This window comes from Crocuta crocuta, unplaced genomic scaffold (assembly GCF_008692635.1).
Source record: "Crocuta crocuta isolate KB4526 unplaced genomic scaffold, BGI_CrCroc_1.0 scaffold167, whole genome shotgun sequence".
NCBI classification, from domain to species: Eukaryota; Metazoa; Chordata; class Mammalia; order Carnivora; family Hyaenidae; genus Crocuta; species Crocuta crocuta.
Window position 1 is genome coordinate 2,935,638 of NW_027532406.1, and position 17,989 is coordinate 2,953,626.

Consider the following 17,989-nt stretch of genomic DNA (forward strand, 5'->3'; position numbering starts at 1 on the left):
TTCCTTGCAAAGAGTGCCAAGGAATAAGATTTCAGAAAGACTGACTCACAGATATCAGCATAGTAAAAGTAAAGGATAAAATAGGAAGTGCAGATTTATAGAAGTATTCAAAATCTTGTTATTTTCAGAACTAGAACCTGTCAAGAAGACACTGCTATTTTTGTTTTGTCTGAGGATGTAAATTAATTAATTAATTAATTAATTAATGTATTTATATTTTTAAGTGTTTATTTATTTTTAACAGAACATAAAGTGCTTAATCATATTGAAAGCAGGGGAAAATGTAGGTTTTGATTTATATACACACATATGTACATACAGTAAATATATGTATTCTTTCCTTATTGGTGGCATACTCACATTGTTTTGCAACTTGCTTTTTAGTAGTAGATCTTAGTGATTTTTCCACATTACTACCTAAAGAGCATTTTCATTCCTTTTCTTTCTTTCTTTCTTTCTTTCTTTCTTTCTTTCTTTCTTTCTTTCTTTCTTTCTTTCTTTCTTTCTTTCTTTCTTTCTTTCTTTCTTTCGAGAGAGCTAGAGTGCAAGTGGGAAAAGGGCAGAGGAAAAGAGAGGGAGAATCTCATGCAGGCTCCATGCCCAGCTCAGAGCCCAATGTGGGGGCTTCATCTCACCCCCATGAGATCATGATCTGAGCTGAAATCAAGAGTTGGGCACTTAACTGATTAGTGACCCCGACACCCCATCATTCTTTTTCTGTCTTTATTTGCACTTGCTGTATGACATGACATTGTATGGACATACTTAAATTTACTTAACCAGCCTCTTATTGGTGACCATTTAGGTTGTTGAAATTATTCTTTTCTTTTTATTTTTTCCTCCCTCCCTCCTTCCATCCTTCTCTATTTCCTCCTTCCTTCTTTCCTTCATTCTTTCTTTTTTTATTTTCTTTCTTGGTTTCCTTGTTTCTTTCTATTTCACTGCAACTTATACTTGTCAAGAGCATAGAAAATGCTGCAGACATACTGGCAAATGTTTCTTGAATGAGCTAATAATCATTAGTGGAAACATTCAATAAAATAATTTGTGAAATGAGGATGGTTGAATTATTCTAGGGATTTGAGTGAATATTTTAAATAGTTGAAATAAATCTGCCAACATTTGAAAAACTTTGTGCAGGGACATTGGGGTGCCTCAGCTGGTTAAGTCTCTGACTTCGGCTCAGGTCATGAACTCACAATTCGTGGGTTTGAGCCCCATGTTGGACTCTGTGGTGACAACTCAGAGCCTGGACCTGCTTCAGATTCTGTGTCTCCCTCTTTCTCTGCCCCTCCTTCACTTGTTCTGTTTCTCTCTCTCTCAAAAATGAATAAACATTAAAAAAAAATTTTTTTAAAACATTGTGCAGTATCTTCTTTTGTCATTATGATTAGTGAATATTCATACTGCTCTTTGATTTATACTTTCATTTAGATAGGTACTTTATTTTAGATATTTAGATCTTATATTTTAGTTTATTTTTAAATTTTATTTGTTTCAAGTTTTTATTTAAATTCTTCTTAGTTCACATATAGTGTAGTATTGGTTTCAGGAGTAGAATTTAGTGATTCATCACTTACATATAACACCTAGTACTCATCACAAGTGCCCTCCTTAATTCCCATCACCCATTTAGCCCATCTCTCACCCACCTCCCCTCCAGCAACCTTTAGCTTGTTTCTATGGTTAATAGTTTTATATGGTTTTCCTCCCTCTCTGTTTCTTTTCCTTTCTTCCCCTATGTTCTTCTGTTTTGTTTCTTAAATTCCACATATAAGTGAAATCATATGGTATTTGTCTTCCTCTGACTGACTTATTTCACCTAGCAAAATACACTCTAGTTCCATCCATGTCATTGCAAATGGAAAATTTCATTTGTTTTGATGGCTGAGTAATAATCTATTGTATATATATTTTTTAGTTTAGATCATTAGGCCTCAAGCCTGGTTGCTCATTTGAATCATTTGGAAAGCTTTTTAAAAAAAAAAAAAAAAAAAGCAATGGGCTCCTGGGTGTCTTAGTCCATTAAACATCTGACTTTGGCTCAGGTCATGATCTCATGGCTGGTGGGTTTGAGCTCTTTCTTGGGCTCTGTATTGACCGCTCAGAGCCTAGAACTTGCTTCAGATTCTGTGCCTCTGCCTCTCTCTGCCCCTCCCCCACTCACACTCTATTTGTCTCTCTCTCTCTCAAAAATAAATAAACATTAAAAAAAAACTACCACTGCCCCGGTGCTGATTTTTTTTAGAAGCTCCCAGATAATTCTAATATGCATTCAAGGTTGAGAATCAGTGATTCAGGTTATATGAGTGAACATTTGGAACTTAGTACTGAATTAATGTGAAGTTAATATAAATTATCTTATGTACTTTAGTAATAGTAAAGTACCCTAAAATTTAAGATATAGTAGTAGTTACAGTAGTAGTTGTAGTTATAATAGTAACAGTAATAAAAGTGTTGTGATAAAATCTTTTAAAAGAATGACCCACAGATTGAGCAGGATGAAGCCATGGCACCCTGAGAGAACAAAAATCTCTTATTATTTTACAGGACAGGGAATTTAGGAACCAAGCAGAGTGCATAAAGAAAAGGATTGTTTGGGACTTGGAGAGTCGCTGCTACCTTGATCCTCCTGCAGTGGTCAGGTAGGAAGAGGAAGGAATTATGCCTAAGCAGCAACTGTAGGTGGGAAGAACTGTTACTTTTGTTAATTTTATATATATTTTGAGGTAAGGTGATCTGAGAATATCTGCTTCCACCAAATCTGCTAATAACAGAGGCTTTTAGTGATCATGGTACTCATGGTGAGTTCTGATTTCTTTTTCATATAAAACAAGTCCAGAGCTAGTATAGATGGTAGCTCCACAGTGTTAAATCAGGTATCTAGGCTCCATCTTTATTTTTGCTCTACCTTCTTTAGCATGTGCTTTCCATCCACAAGGTTGTTTCATGGTTGAAGATGGCTGTTGGAACTCTATCCTGCATATTCACATTCCTTACAGAAAGTTGGAAGGGGCAAGCATTTATGAGTAAAAAAGGGACACATGCTGGGTATCTTAGACCTTCTTTTAGAGCCTTCTTAGAATCTTACAACCTCAATTTATATCTCAGTGGCCATCTCTAGATGCAAAAGAGGCTAGAAATTATGTTTTTGTTAGATGCATTGTCATTCAGACTAAAATCAGGAGTTAGAGGGGCACCTGGGTGGCTCATTTGTTTGAGCATCTGACTTTGGCTTAGGTCATGATCTCATGGTTCGTGGGTTGGAGCCCCACGTTGAGCTCTGTTCTGACAGCTCAGAGCCTGGAGCCTGCTTCAGATTCTGTGCCTCCCTCTCTCTCTGCCGCTCCCCTGCTCATGCTCTCTCTCTCTCTCTCTCAAAAGTAAATAAACATTTTTTAAAAATCTAACTCAGGAGTTAGATACTTAAAGAAGAATAGGAACTTGATATGTGGGTAAGTACCAGTCTCTGTCACAGTTACCTGGTGGTTAGGGAGTGAAATAAGAAACTGTCAAAATATGTATAATTAGAATGAGCAACTCTGGTTTTCTTTTCAATTTATAGGCTGTTTTTAAGAAGAGTCTTAGAAATACAGAAAAATTGAGAAGACGTTTCCGAGAATTCCTATATACCTCCAATTCCCCACTTGACTGGTATATAATATAAATATACATTGTTGGGGATGCCTGGGTGGCTCAGTCAGTTAAGTGTCTGACTTTAGCCAGGCCATGATATCATGGTTCATACTTCAAGCCATGCATTGGGCTCTCTGCTGTCTGTGCGGGGCCTATTTTGGATCCTCTGTCTTCTCTCTGCCTCAACCTTGCTCTCTCTTGCTCTCTCTCTCAAAAGTAAATAAACATTAAAAATATTAAAAATATAAATGTACATTGTTGGGTTTGACTTGCTGATATTCTGTTAAGGAGGCATTGTTGCTATTATTACTTTGAGCCATTATCTTATTGATCAATTAAAAATAATAAAAATTTGAAAATTTATTTTACCTTAACTTTGTTCTCTGATTCTCCTTAATGTGGATCCAAATTTCTGACTCATATAATTTTCCTTTTCTCTGAAAACTTTTAGCATGTCCTGTAAGTCAGATCTACTGGCCACAAATTCTCTCCCCTTTTGTTGAGAAAGTCTTTATTTCTTCATTTTTTAAAAGATTTTATTTGAGTTTATTTATTTTCAGAGAGTGAGAGAGAGGTCACAAGCAGGGGAGGGGCACAGTAAGAGGGAGAGAGAATCCCAAGCAGGCTCTGCAGCATCAGCACAAAGCCTAACACAGGACTTGATTTCATAAACTGTGAGATCATGACCTTAGCAGAAATCAAGAGTCAGACACTTAACCAACCAAGCCACTCAGGCACCCGTCCTTCATGTTTGAAGGATAATTCTCTGGATACAGAAATCTAGTTAGGCAGTGTGTTTTTTCCTTGAAACTTTGAATATTTCACTCCATCCCTTATTGCTTACATGGTTTTGGAAGAGAAATCCAATGTAATTCTTATTCTTGTTCCGCTATAGGTAAGGTGTTTGTGGTTTTTCCCCCCTCTGTATTCTTTAAAGATTCTCTTTTCTCTGTGGTTTTCTGTAGTTTGAATATGATATACCTAGGTAGAGATTANTCTTTAATTTAGCAAATTTCTCAGTCATTATGATTTCACATATTTTTTTTGTTCATTTTTCTCTTTTTTTTCTTCAGGTATTCTTGTTACACCTTTTTTAAAAAATGTTTTTATTTATTTCTGAGAGAGAGAGACAGCGTGAGCAGGGGAGGGTCAGAGAGAGGGAGACACAGAATCCGGAACAGGCTCCAGGCTCTGAGGTAGCTGTCAGCACAGAGCCCACTGTGGGGCTCGAACCCACAAACCGTGAGATCATGACCTGAGCTGAAGTCAGATGCTTAACCTACTAAGCCATCCAGGCACCCACTTGTTATACCTTTATAATTGTTCTACAGTTCTTGGATATTCTATTATGATTTTTTTCTATTTTTTTCTCCTTTCTATTTGAGTTTGGGCAGTTTTTATTGACATATCTTCAAACTCACTGATCCTTCCTCAGCCGTGTTCAGTCTACTAAGTCCATCAAATGAATTCTTCATTTTTGTTGCAGTGTTTTTGGTTTCTAGCATTTCTTTTTTAATCTTTCTTAGGGCTTCCATCTCCCTGCTTACATTTCCATCTCCCTATTACATTATTTGCAGTTTGTCTACTTTTGCCAATAGTGCTCTTAACATATTAATCATAGTTATTTTAAATTCCTTATATGATCGGGGCACCTGGGTGGTTCGGGCAGTTGAGCATTGGACTTCAGCTCAGGTCATGAACTCAAGGTTCATGAGTTAGAGTATCCCATTTGGCTCACTGCTGTCAGTGATCTGCTTCAGATCCGCTGCCCCCTTCTCTTTCTGCCCCTCTCCTGCTCACTTGCTCTCTCTCTCTCTCTCTCTCTCAAAAATAAATTAAAAACATAAAAAAATTCCCCATATGATCATTCCAAATTTTGTGTATATCTGAGTCTAGTTTGTGTCTCTTCCATATTTTTTCTTGCCTTTTAGTATTCCTTGTAATTTTTTATTGAAAGCTAGACATTATGCATTAGGTAATAAGAAATGAGGTAATTAGGGTTTTTAGTGTCAAGTTTTCTGTTAATCTAGCTTGGAACTGGGCTGTGTTTAATGTTTGCTGTAACTTTAGGTGCTAGAGGCTTCAGTTTCCTTTTTTGCTCCTCCCCTATTGTCTTTGGGTTTGCCTAAAATAGGCAGAGTCTGTGTTTTGTAGCCTCTCAAATCCACTGTTCTTATACCACAACCCTGGTGGTGTGGTGATAAGGTGTTTGGAAGGGGAAGTATTTTAAAATACTGTGATTAAACTCAGTATTTTAATGGGTTTGACTCCCTGGGCTGTGACATTCAGAAGTGTTTAACAGCATTTTTTACTCCTTATGTGAAACAGGAAGGCTAGACAGAACTAGAGTTGTCTAATTGCCCTTCTCCTGCATCTGATAAGACTCTGGTAAAATAGTTTCCCTTAAAGAGTAAGCATTTATTATGGGTAACACTCCAGGCATATTTCAAAACACTTACTTTTCCCTTCTTCCTGCAAGAAGATTTTACTCCTATCTTCACCATGAATATCTGATATGACTCCTTGTTTTAAAGCCAGAAAAGTGTGGGGACCCCCTAAGACTGGGCTTCTGGCTAATCCAGCCTCCAGCAATTTGTCAAAATTACCATTAAAGCGTTTCCACAAGTTACTGGTTCCGTTGCTTCTTCCTACCTGTAAGCTGACATCAGCTCTGTACATGCCTGTCTCTCCAAATTTCAGGATGGTGACTTGCCTCACGAACTTAATTCCTAGATGGCTCTAAGAAAGGTCCTTGATTTTTCAGTCTGACCTGCATGTTATTGTTATGAGGACAGGAGCAACCACTTCTAAGCTCCTTACATGTCAGATCTGACATTAAGTCCTACTCTATTTTCACAGTATAAATAAACATGTTTTATACTATTTGCATACTTATCTGATTATTTCTTTAGAATAAATTACCACAAGTGAGATTTCTGGGTCAAAGATTATGACCATTGTAAGGCTTTTGATTCATATTGCCAAATTGCTCTCAACAATATATAGTTTGCCTCTGTTAGCAGTACAGTAGAATTATTTTTGAAATTTTATGAATTTGGGAAGCTTAAAAAAAACCCTACCTAATAAAATTTTTTTGTATATGTGTGCATATTCCATTACTTTTTAAAAGAGTCTTCCCAGGGTGCCTGGGTGGCTCAGTCAGTTAAGCGTCTGACTTCGGCTCAGGTCATGATCTCACGGTTCGTGGGTTTGAGACCCACATTGGGCTCTGTGCTGACAGCCAGCTCAGAGCCTGGAATCTGCTTTGGATTCTGTGTCTCTGTCTCTCTCTGCTCCTCCCCCTCTCATGCTCTGTCTCCCAAAAATAAATAAACATTAAAAAATTAGAAAAATAAAAATAAATAAAAAAATAAGTCTTCCCTTTAAATTATACTAATCTCATTTTTTCATATAATTCTAATGGGCTGATTATTTTTTATAGTTTATGGTCAAGTTGATTTCCATATAACACCCAGTGCTCATCCCAGAAAGTGCTCTCCTCCATGCCCATCACCCCCCTTCCCTCTCTCCCACCCCCATTAGCCCTCGGTTGGTTCTCAGTATTCAAGAGTCTCTCATTTTTTGCCTCTTTCCCTCTCCCCAACTGTTTTCTCCCCTTCTCCTCCCCCATGGTCCTCTGTTAAGTTTCTCCTGATCCACTTATAAGTGAAAACATATGGTGTCTGTCCTTCTCTGCCTGACTTATTTCTCTTAGCATAACCCCCTTGGGTTCCATCCACGTTGCTACACATGGCCAGATTCCATTCTTTCTCATTGCCATGTAGTATTCCATAGTACAGATAAACCACAGCTTCTTTTTTTTTTTTCTTCTCTCAGGAATTCTTTTTTTTTTATCATCTGTTCTTTTTTTTTTTTTACAAATAGTTTATTGTCAAATTAGTTTCCACATAACACTCAGTGCTCATCCCCACAAGTGTCCTCCTCCATGCCCATCCCCCTCCCCCCCACATCCATCAGTCCTCAGTTTTTGTCAGCATTCAAGAGTCTCTCATGGTTTGCCTCTCTCCCTTTCCCCCACCATTTCCGCCCTTCTCCCCCTTGTTCCTCCGTCAAGTTCCTCCTAATCCTCCTATACGTGCAAACATATGATATTTGTCCTTCTCTGCCTGACTTATTTCGCTCAGCATAACACCCTCAAGGTCCATCCATGTTGCTACACATGGCCAGATTTCATTGTTTCTCATTGCCATGTAGTATTCCATGGTATAGATAAACCACATCTTCTTGATCCATTCATCTGTTGATGGACACTTAGGCTCTTTCCATGTTTTAGCTATTGTGGAGAGTGCTGCTATGAACATTGGGGTACACGTGCTCCTATGCATCAGCACTCCTGTATCCCTTGGGTAAATTCCTAGCAGTGCTATTGCTGGGTCATAAGGGAGTTCTGTTGTTAATTTTTTGAGGAACCTCCACACTGTTCTTCAAAGGGGCTGCACCAGTTTATATTCCCACCAACAGTGTAGGAGGGTTCTAATGGGCTGATTTTTATTTGCAGTTTTCAGAAGCGAATTGCTGATTGCCGATTTTGGCCTGTAGAGATCACAAGAGTTCCTCTGACTACTGTACCCAAAGGGAAAGCTGCAAAATTTGATAAGGTAAATTTGTTTGCTTAATGATAGTTATATAAGAAATGACTGATCAGACCCAACCTATTATTCTGATTCTTTATTTTAAAAATGTTTTTAATGGTTATTTATTTTTGAGAGAGAGAGAGACCCAAGCACAGGCAGGTGAGGGGCAGGGGGAGAGAGGGAGACACAGACTCTGAAGCAGGCTTCTGGCTCTGAGCTAGGTATCAGCACAGAGCCCAGTGTGCAGCTTGAATCCATGAACCAGAGGATCATGACTTGAGTCCAAGTCAGATGCTTAATCAACTGAGCCACCCAGGCCTTGAAGGAATGTGTGAACTGACGTAGATGCTCTCTAGGGTAACCACCTTAACCTGATTTGCCAAGTAGTTTCCTGGTTTTAGCGCTGAAAATCTCATGTCCCAGGAAGATCTCCTGTCCCTGGCAAATCAGGATGACTGGTCACCCTAACTCCCTATTGTCCACTAAAAATTGTTTAGGCTTTATCCCTAGACATCCTATTTCCCTTTAGCTCTTTAATATAGTTTTACCATAGGTAAACCCACACAAAATAGCCATTTTTATTTTATTTATTTAAAAAATATTTTTTTAATGTTTATTTTTGAGAGACAGAGAGAGAGAGAGTGAAGCAGGGGAGGAGCAGAGAGAGAGAAGGAGACACAGAATCTGAAATAGGTTCCAGGCTCTGAGCTGTCAGCACAGAACCTGACATGGGGCTCAAACCCACTAGCCATGAGATCATGACCTGAGCCAAAGTCAGACACTTAACCAACTGAGCCACTCAGGTGCCCCCAAAGTAGCCATTTTGATAGGTCAATATAGTTAAATATTGGCAATATGACTCAACCTAATACATCTTCATGAATTTCTTTTAGACATACGTACTTAAAATGTGTTAGCCTACTGATTAGAGTAATAGGGTTCATCAATGTACCATTATTCTGAAAAGATCTAGCTTTGTGAGCCTTGCACAGGTTCTCTGTTGTTTTATTTGTGCATGTCTGGTGTTTTCTGCTTGTACACAAACTCGCTGAGGATAGGAGTCCTGGCATAGACTATTTTGTATCCTTTACAGTACCTAGCATGATTTATATACAGCAGACAATTAATAAGTACCTAAATTATTTTGATTTTTAAAATAGACTCTTGTCCCTTTGTAATATATAGTATACATTGGCTAACTTTCCTTAACAAGACAATGTTATTACTTGTATATAAGACTTTTAAATCTATTTAAAAAAATTTTTCTTTTTTAATGTTTATTTATTTATTTATTTATTTTTAAAATATTTTTATTTATTTTTGAGAAAGAGAGAGACAGAGCCTGATCTGGGAAGGGGCAGAGAGGGAGAGGGAGACACAGAATCTGAATCAGGCTCCTGGCTCTGAGCTGTCACCACAGAGCCTGACATGGAACTCGAGATCATGACCTGAGCCGAAGTTGGATGCTAAACCAACTGAGCCACCCAGGCGCCCCAAATCTAAATTCTACTTATTATTATTATATGTGAAATCAGAGAGATTACTTTTAATCTTGTGAGAATTAAGTATGTTTTTTTTTTTTACTAAATCAATTTTTTCCCTGTGAACGTTTTCTATGACAAACCCTCAGCCGTTAAAAAATTATGTTGTTATATTTATTAACATGTTATTCATCTTTGTAATGGGGGCTTAGATAAAATTAGAAATGGCAAATACACAATGGCAGACTATCACTCATCCTCCCTCATCCATGGCAGATATTACTGATTAATCAAAACATTGTTTCTTTTGGAGCCCAGATAAGAGTATGTAATCTTTCTCAACACAGTACTCTGAAAGAAATCCACCAATTTATTAGAATTTAGGCATAATTAAAGTCTATTTGTCATCACTGTCCAGGTGATTTGTAAGATCCCTTTCATTTATAAAACTCTGTAAGCAAAGCCATAAGCCACATCTTCTGATTTCTTTTGCATTTTTGTTGTTATTATTTTACAAAGGTTCATTTTTCCTAAGAAGCAATATGGTTAAGTTGACTTTTTTAGTTGAATACCAATTAATTTGAGTATGTGCTTATCCAACTACTGTCTTTACTATTAACACTGTTTATATGCATTACTTCAGTGATTGCGGTATTAGTAAACCAATTTTGAAGATAAAGAAATGTAGATCTAAAATATCTATGTACCTGGCCAAAAGTCAAATAGTTGAGTAACATAGCTAGTTCCTAAAGACAAGTCTTTAAAAAACTCTATATAAGTCAGAGGTCTATACCTTATGCTACGTGGCTCTATACCACTAACAGCTCTCTGGTTTTATTCCTTTAGACTGATGATGAAAGTCAGCTTTCATTTCATGGTGTGGCTTATGTAAATATGGTCCCACTGCTGTATCCAGGTGTGAAGAGGATTCGGGGAGCTTTTCATGTTTACCCTTACGTAGATAGTACAGTCTATGAAAAGGTAAGAAAAATTGTATAGGAGGTATTATCCTAATTTATCCTTTATATATGTGTTTAGTTACATCGTTAGCATATACATCTTTGCAACTGAAGTTTGAAACTGTTGATTACTGGGGTAGTAAATATAGCACCTTGCATTCTGTCATTGAACCTTAAAAACTTTAGGATAATGAGGGGCACCTGGGTGGCTCACTCTTTTGGGCATCCAATTTCAGCTCAAGTCATAGTCTCACAGTTTGTGGGTTTGAACCCTGCATCAGACTCTCGACTATCAGCACAGAGCCTGCTTCAGATCCTCTGTCCTCTCTCTCTCTCTGCCCCTCTCCAACTCGTTCTCCCTCCCCCCCTTTCTCTCAAAAATAAATAAAACATTTAAAAAATTAAGATAATAAAAAGCCAAAAACTGGAAACAACTTAAATCTCCATCAATAGGTAAACAGAAAAACAAATTTTGTGGTATATTTATATGATGAAATACTACTCAGTGATAAAAAGGAATGAACTATTGATACATGCAACATGGATGAATTTCAGATGCATTATGTTAAATGAAAGAAGCCAGATAAAAGAAAGTACATAATATATATTCCATTTAAATAGAATTCTAGAAAAATAATCTGTGGTGACCTAAAGCTGACCAGTGGCTGCTTAGGAACAAGAATAGAGAGAGGACTGGATTACAAAAGAATGTGAGGAAAGTGTTAGGAGTGATGAAAATGTTGGTTATCTTGATTGTGGTGGTTTCACATGTGTATACATAAGTCACATCAAAATTAATAACATTGTATACTTTAAATATGTAGTTTATCATATTTTGATTTTACTCATACAGTCAGATACATAATCTTTAAGATAAGGAAAGAAGTCTGTTGTATTAAGTATATAAAACTTAAATCCATGAGCTGATTAATGAGCTACAATACGGTTTTTTCCATTTTCAGGTGTTAAAATGTTAAAATCATCCATCTTTTTATCTATCTATATGTCTATATATAAATATAGACTATATATGTGTGTGTATTTTTTCCCAAACAAAAAGTCAGTTTTACCATGTTTTTTCTTAGGATAAAGTGGGTCTTTGTAAAACATAACAAAAATAATAAAAACATATTACTATTTCATCATTATTAGGACAGCTATTTTTCAATAATAGAGCCACGAAAGACCTATCATCTATTTGCAAACCAATTGAGTAGTAAACTCTTTCTATATATTATTTATTTTTGAGAGAGAGAGACAGACAGACAAAGCATGAGTGGGGGAGGGAGGGAAAGAGAGAGGGAGACACAGAATCTGAAGCAGGCTCCAGGCTCCAAGAATCAGAAATGCTTTGAATCAGAAATCACACTTATAGGGATGTATCTTAAGGAAATAATTTAATAGGATCAAATATTCCATATGCACCCATATTCACCCCTCAGTTCTAGTCTCTAGAGCTTTCTCATGTTCTGTAATATAATTTTTAGCATTAGAATAGATTTGGCAATATTAAATGGTTTGCCTTCCTTTCTGAAAGTGTGTGAAGTATTACAAAGAAAAAGATATTCATGGATTATGAGTACAAATAAAAATCTATGTGTAGTGTTTCCAATTATTGTAATTACTGGCAAGAGTGTTAAAAATATTTTCTAGAATACAAAGAGGGGAAGCATCATAATTTTCAGTTTGTCATCTGTCTACAAATACTATAAATCTTAACTGTCAGTCACAGAAATGTCTATCTATTTTACTTATACTATTTGTTTTTCTTTGAAAACATCGCATGTGCAGAAGTATCTGGGTTGGATTTGGCAGAGTGGAAAAACAAGTAACACTGGAAAAAGAGCTTGCAGTGATGAATGTTGGCAGTGTGTAAATTAAATTCCTAATGACATAAAAAAACCCAACTCTATATTCAGAAAAGCCTCTTGGTATCTATAATAGCAAAAATTAAAAATATTTTAAAGGGCAAAGTACATGAAATAGCGCTTCACAAAAAAAGAAATGCCCATGGCCAATAAATGGAAGAAGAAGAAACATTTGGCCTTATTTAAAATCAAATGACTGCTAATTAAAATTAAAAAAATATCATTTTACCTGTAAAATTAGACAATTCCTTAAAAAGATGATAATACTCTTTGTTGTCAATGGTGTGATAAGACAGCTCTCATTCACTGCTAGAAGTGTAAATTAGTACAAACTGTGAAAAAAAATTTGTCACTATGTATTAAGAAGCTTAGAATACTTATATTTTTTCCTGTAGTATTCCTACTTCTAGGAAACTATTTTAAAGGAATAAGTAGAATTGTATCCAAATTTTAATACATGAAGATATATGAGGGAAATAGTATATTATAATTGAAAGGTTATAGGCCTTGATGTCAGTCAGCCTCTAATTTGAAATCTGGAATTAACCAGCTGGGAGACTTCAGGCAAGTGACTAAGTTTCTCTCAACTTTAACTTATATATTCATTTATTATAAATAAATGTATTTATTATAAATGAAGACAATGTTTCCTAGAATTGTTTTACATATTAAATGAAGTAAAATATGTAAGGTACTAGAGGTTTAGTACTAGGGGTATAGTAGGGGTGATTGGAGACTATTGTATATACATTAAAAATTATCCTTATGAAAAAATTTAAAACATGAAAGGATGTATGTGATAATCTGTTAAATGAAAAATCAGGATATAAAAGTACATTGGTTACAACTTTTAAAAAATATATGATCAGAATTATATTGGAGAGGAAATCTTTCTGGGTATGTCTGAGTGAGAAGGTTGTCAGATATTCTTACCCCACAACTGTAAAGCTGGACAAATTGACAAAAAACCATTTAGCACTCTGGAAATTAACCAAAGGCATCAATAAACTGAGAAGTACTAAAAGCATGAAAAACTATGGAGTCTGAAGATTTCTTGCTTAGGGCTGCTCCTAAAACTTTGCTGAGTTCTTCCCTACTCCATTTCTTTAGCTTAATCAGTGCATTGATTCTTCTATGGCAAGATAGGCTGTGAGAACCAGAAACTGCTGCCATGGAAAAAGACTCACACAATTTGGAACAGCAGATGAAGGACCTATGCCCAGCAATGTTGTTGGTTGAAATGTAGATTTGTGCAGAGCAATTAACATAATTGAAATGAGAGTCCAGGAGAGAAGAGAGTAAGGGGCAGAAAAGATACACGACAAAATGATGTCTAGAAACACGACAAAATAATGTCTAGAAATGTCTCATGTTTGATGAAAACATTAATCTACATATCCAAGAAGCTGAGAGAATCCCAGATAGGATAAGCATACAGGCATCCACAACATAGACATTAGAGTTTACTGTTGAAAGACAAAGAGAAAATAATGAATTCAATAGGAGAAAAATAACTCATTGCTTATAGGGGAGCACCAAAGTAATTTAACAACTGATTTTTCTTCTGAAACAATGGATCCAGGAAGCAGTAGAATAACATATTCAAAATGCTCAATGAAAAAGTTAGCAATCAAAAAGGAAGGCAAGAGGGGCACCTGGGTGGCTTAGTCGGTTAAGTGTCCGACTTTCGCTTAGGTCATGATCTCACGGTTCGTGGGTTCGAGCCCCGCGTCGGGCTGTGTGCTGACTGCCAGCTCAGAGCCTGAAGCCTGTTTCAGAGTCTGTATCTCCCTCTCTCTCTGACNCAAGATAAACAAATATAGAAAGAATTTGTTGCTAACAAATTTGTCTTGAAACACTACTGGAAGTTCTTCAGCTTGAAAAGATGTGGCACTGATTGCCCACCTGAATCCACCAGAAGAAACAAAGAACACTAGAAATGGCTAAATTTAAGTTAATATAAAAGATTTCAGAAATACAGCATATTTTTTTCATTTTTACTCTTAATTTCTTTGAAAGACATTATAGAAAGCATTAATTCTATTGTTGGATTTATAACATGTATAGATTTAATGTATATGATAATAGTAACATAAAGAGGAGGAAGGATAGAATGGAACTACAGTGCACTAAAGTTTCTACATTATACCAGAGTTAAGTTAGTATAAATGTGATATACATTGGGGCGCCTGGGTGGCTTAATCGGTTAAGCGTCCGACTTTCCGACTTTCGCTTAGGTCATGATCTCGCGGTTTGTGGGTTCGAGCCCCGCGTCGGGCTCTGTGCTGACAGCTAGCTCAGAGCCTGGAGCCTGCTTCAGATTCTGTGTCTCCCTCTCTCTGACCCTCCTCTCCTCACGCTGTCTCTATCTCCTAGAAATAAATAAAACATTTTTTAAAAATTTGATATACATTGTGATTAGTTAGAATGGCTAAGAAAATTGTGTGTGTGCATGTGTGTGTGTACATATACGTATTTAAACATAATAGAAGGTATTTAAAAGAGGAACAGAGGAACAAAGAAGATATATAGAAAATAAATAGTAAAATGGCAGACATAAATGTAAATATTTCAACAATAACTTTATACGTAAGTAGTGTTAAACACTCCAATGAAAGGATAGAGATTACAAGACCACATTTTTTAAAAATCAAGATTTGAGGAGCCTGGGTGGCTCAATCGGTTGAGTGTCCAACTTCAGCTCAGGTCATGATCTCATAGTTCTTGGGTTTGAGCCCCATGTTGGGTTCTGTGCTGACAGCTTGGAACCTGGAGCCTACTTTGGATTCTGTGTCTCCCTTTCTCTCTCTTCTCTCCCCCATTCACACTCTGCCCCCCTCTGTCTCTCAGAAATGAATAAACATTAAACAATTTCTTAAAAATCAAGATTCAATAATATGCTATTTAAACAGACACACTTAGATTCAGATACACATGGATTGTAGCAAATGGTTGGAAAAGATACTGTAAATAGAAAACATAACAGAGCTGAGTGGCTATATTTATATAGACAAAATAGACTCAAGACAGGAAATATTACTAACAACATAGAGTAGCATATCATAATGATTAAAGGGTCAATTAATCAGAAAGACAGAATTTACAAAGTATTTATATTAAACAAATGTATAAATTATAAATGTATACACACCTAAAAACAGAAACTCATTATAGAAGCAAAAACTAACAGAATTGAGAGATAGATAATCTGACATTTAGAAATGTCAATACTTTGATATCAATACTTGGTAGAAAAACTATATAGAAATTATATATTAAACATTAACTTAGCATATAACCCACAAAATCATTTTTTCAGATGTTTACTTATTTATTTTTGAGAGAGAGAGAGCTTGCCCAAGTGGGGGAGGGACAGAGGGACAGAGGAACAGAGGATCTGAAGTGGACTCTGCTGACAGCAGCAAGACTAATGCAGGGCGTGAACTCATGAATCATGAGATCAGGGCCTGAGCCAAAGTCAGACATTCAACAGACTGAGCCACCCAGGTGCTCTCCTCAACAAATTCATTTTTAGGACCTACCCAAGAGCACTGAAATCCTGCCTTTATGCAAAGACATGTGTATGAATATTTATAGTACATCAGTGAAACTATCACCGCAATCAAGATAAGGCAAATATCCATTACCTGCCCCTCAAAAGTTTTCTTGTGTCTGCTCTTATCGTCTCATACCTCTGACCAGTCTTCTCCTCTTGGTTTTTTGGTCTGGCTTCTTTCACTCAGCATAAATTGTATTTAGACTTCAACCATATTGCTTAATTTTAAAAAATGTATGATTCTTCTTCAGTCATTTATCTATATTTTGAATTTACCCATGCATAGTTTTTAGTTTGAACTTTAAATTTGCCCTATTTTTCCAATTATAGTTGAGAGGCCAGTAGTAATTAGATAATATTTCTTATGCAGAAATAAATTCTACCTGTCACAGATTAGGAGTCCTAAATTCTCTCTTGTCTGGCAAAAGAGCAGATGCAGAAATGAAAATGAGAGAGGCTAATGTCTGGGAGGAGGCAAGAGCTCCCAACAAGGATTTCGTCTCCGTATTATTGAGCTCTCAACATTTTACATATGTGGTGAACGTGCAGAAGGAAACACTTAGATAGTAATCATTAACTTGTGTGTGTATGAAGCAAAGGGTTTTGGGGGCAAGTGGCATTTGAAGTTGTGGTCAAAGCACAATAATATATTGACATCAGATGGAAAGTAGTTTCCTGTAGGCGATACAACGAATTAGCTGTCTTCTTTAAAATTTAAGACTGATGTAACATGCGGCTTTAAAGATAACAAGTTACTAGTTAGCTAGTCTAGTTAGCTAACCTTGGGGGCTTTCGCCCTGCAGAGACTTTCCGCCCTAAGCCCTTTTAACCCAAGTGTGAGGAATTCTTGAACCTATTTCCCACATCTACCATTTAAAGTCAATCTGAAATTACGTATCAAAAATTAAAAATTTTCTAGGAACAAGAGTTATTAAACACCAAAATCAAGTGAGGTTGAACAATCTTATTGTAATAATTTAATAGGGTGGATAGCTAATTTTCTATGATGGCTTTACCTATGCAACAAATATGGCAATTCAATGAAGTTTTTCTTTTCCCTATTTCCCTCTTATTCTACAATATTGAAATTATCTAGAAAACTAAATATTGTTAAAGAATTATGTGAGTTTCTTTCAAATTAGTCTCTTCTGCCTGTGATTCATTGCATTTTTGTTGTTGTTGTTGTTGTTTCTTTTCAGACCAAATGTTTATTTAGCTTTTTCCGGGATACTGGTCATCATCTGCTTCAGAATAATAAAATAGGAGGAATTAATTCCCCATTGTCTAAATCAGTTGTTTCAAAGAACCTGAAAGAAGATAAAGTAGTCAAAGAAAAGGATATAGACGGAAGGCCTAGGCCTGGGGAGATGGTAGGTTGTTGAAAAGGTGATGATTTTGCTAGTTTTGTTATATTTCACAGGCTTGTGCTGATTATTTGGTGAATTGCATCAATATAGTTTGCCTTTTGTTGCAACATAATGATCATTTTTCCTGTCATTGGGAAGACCACATAAGAATTCAGTTTTTGAGGTGTGTTCATTTTCTTTCAGCAAGCACCTAGTATAAAATCTCAGAGCTCAGATAATCCTTTGGAAACTGAACCCTCTCTAAGCCACAATCCAGAAGGACAGGTAACTATGCATAGAGTTGGAAAATTAAGTTTAAATTCATCAGTCCTTTACTGAGTAAGATAGTATGGTATTGTGAAAAATGTTCATTATCTCAATGACCATCCCATATTTGCCATGAGTAGTTTATGACTTTGGTAAATTTCTTTGTCTTGTTGAGACTCTCTAAAATGAGCAGGTAGTACCAAATTAACTTTAACAATAAAAATAACAAAACTTTTTTAACAATAAAAAATTATGTGTTTTAGTAATTCTACTTTATTATA

At 36.2% G+C, this 17,989-nt stretch overlaps 1 protein-coding gene across 7 annotated transcripts in view; it reads left to right on the top strand.

Moving 5' to 3' along the window:
- The window catches only part of CFAP70 (cilia and flagella associated protein 70), a 97,206-nt gene that overhangs the window by 23,553 nt on the left and 55,664 nt on the right, over window positions 1-17,989 (top strand). For all 7 annotated transcript variants that reach the window (XR_013338653.1, XM_077778540.1, XM_077778542.1 and 4 more), the window contains 5 exons: window positions 2,551-2,645; window positions 8,156-8,255; window positions 10,559-10,693; window positions 17,295-17,465; window positions 17,646-17,726. Coding sequence is in view for 6 of the 7 variants with exons in the window: in XM_077778540.1 (XP_077634666.1) it covers window positions 2,551-2,645; window positions 8,156-8,255; window positions 10,559-10,693; window positions 17,295-17,465; window positions 17,646-17,726 (582 nt within the window). In the remaining variant the exon portion in view is untranslated. The remainder of the gene's footprint in view (window positions 1-2,550; window positions 2,646-8,155; window positions 8,256-10,558; window positions 10,694-17,294; window positions 17,466-17,645; window positions 17,727-17,989) is intronic.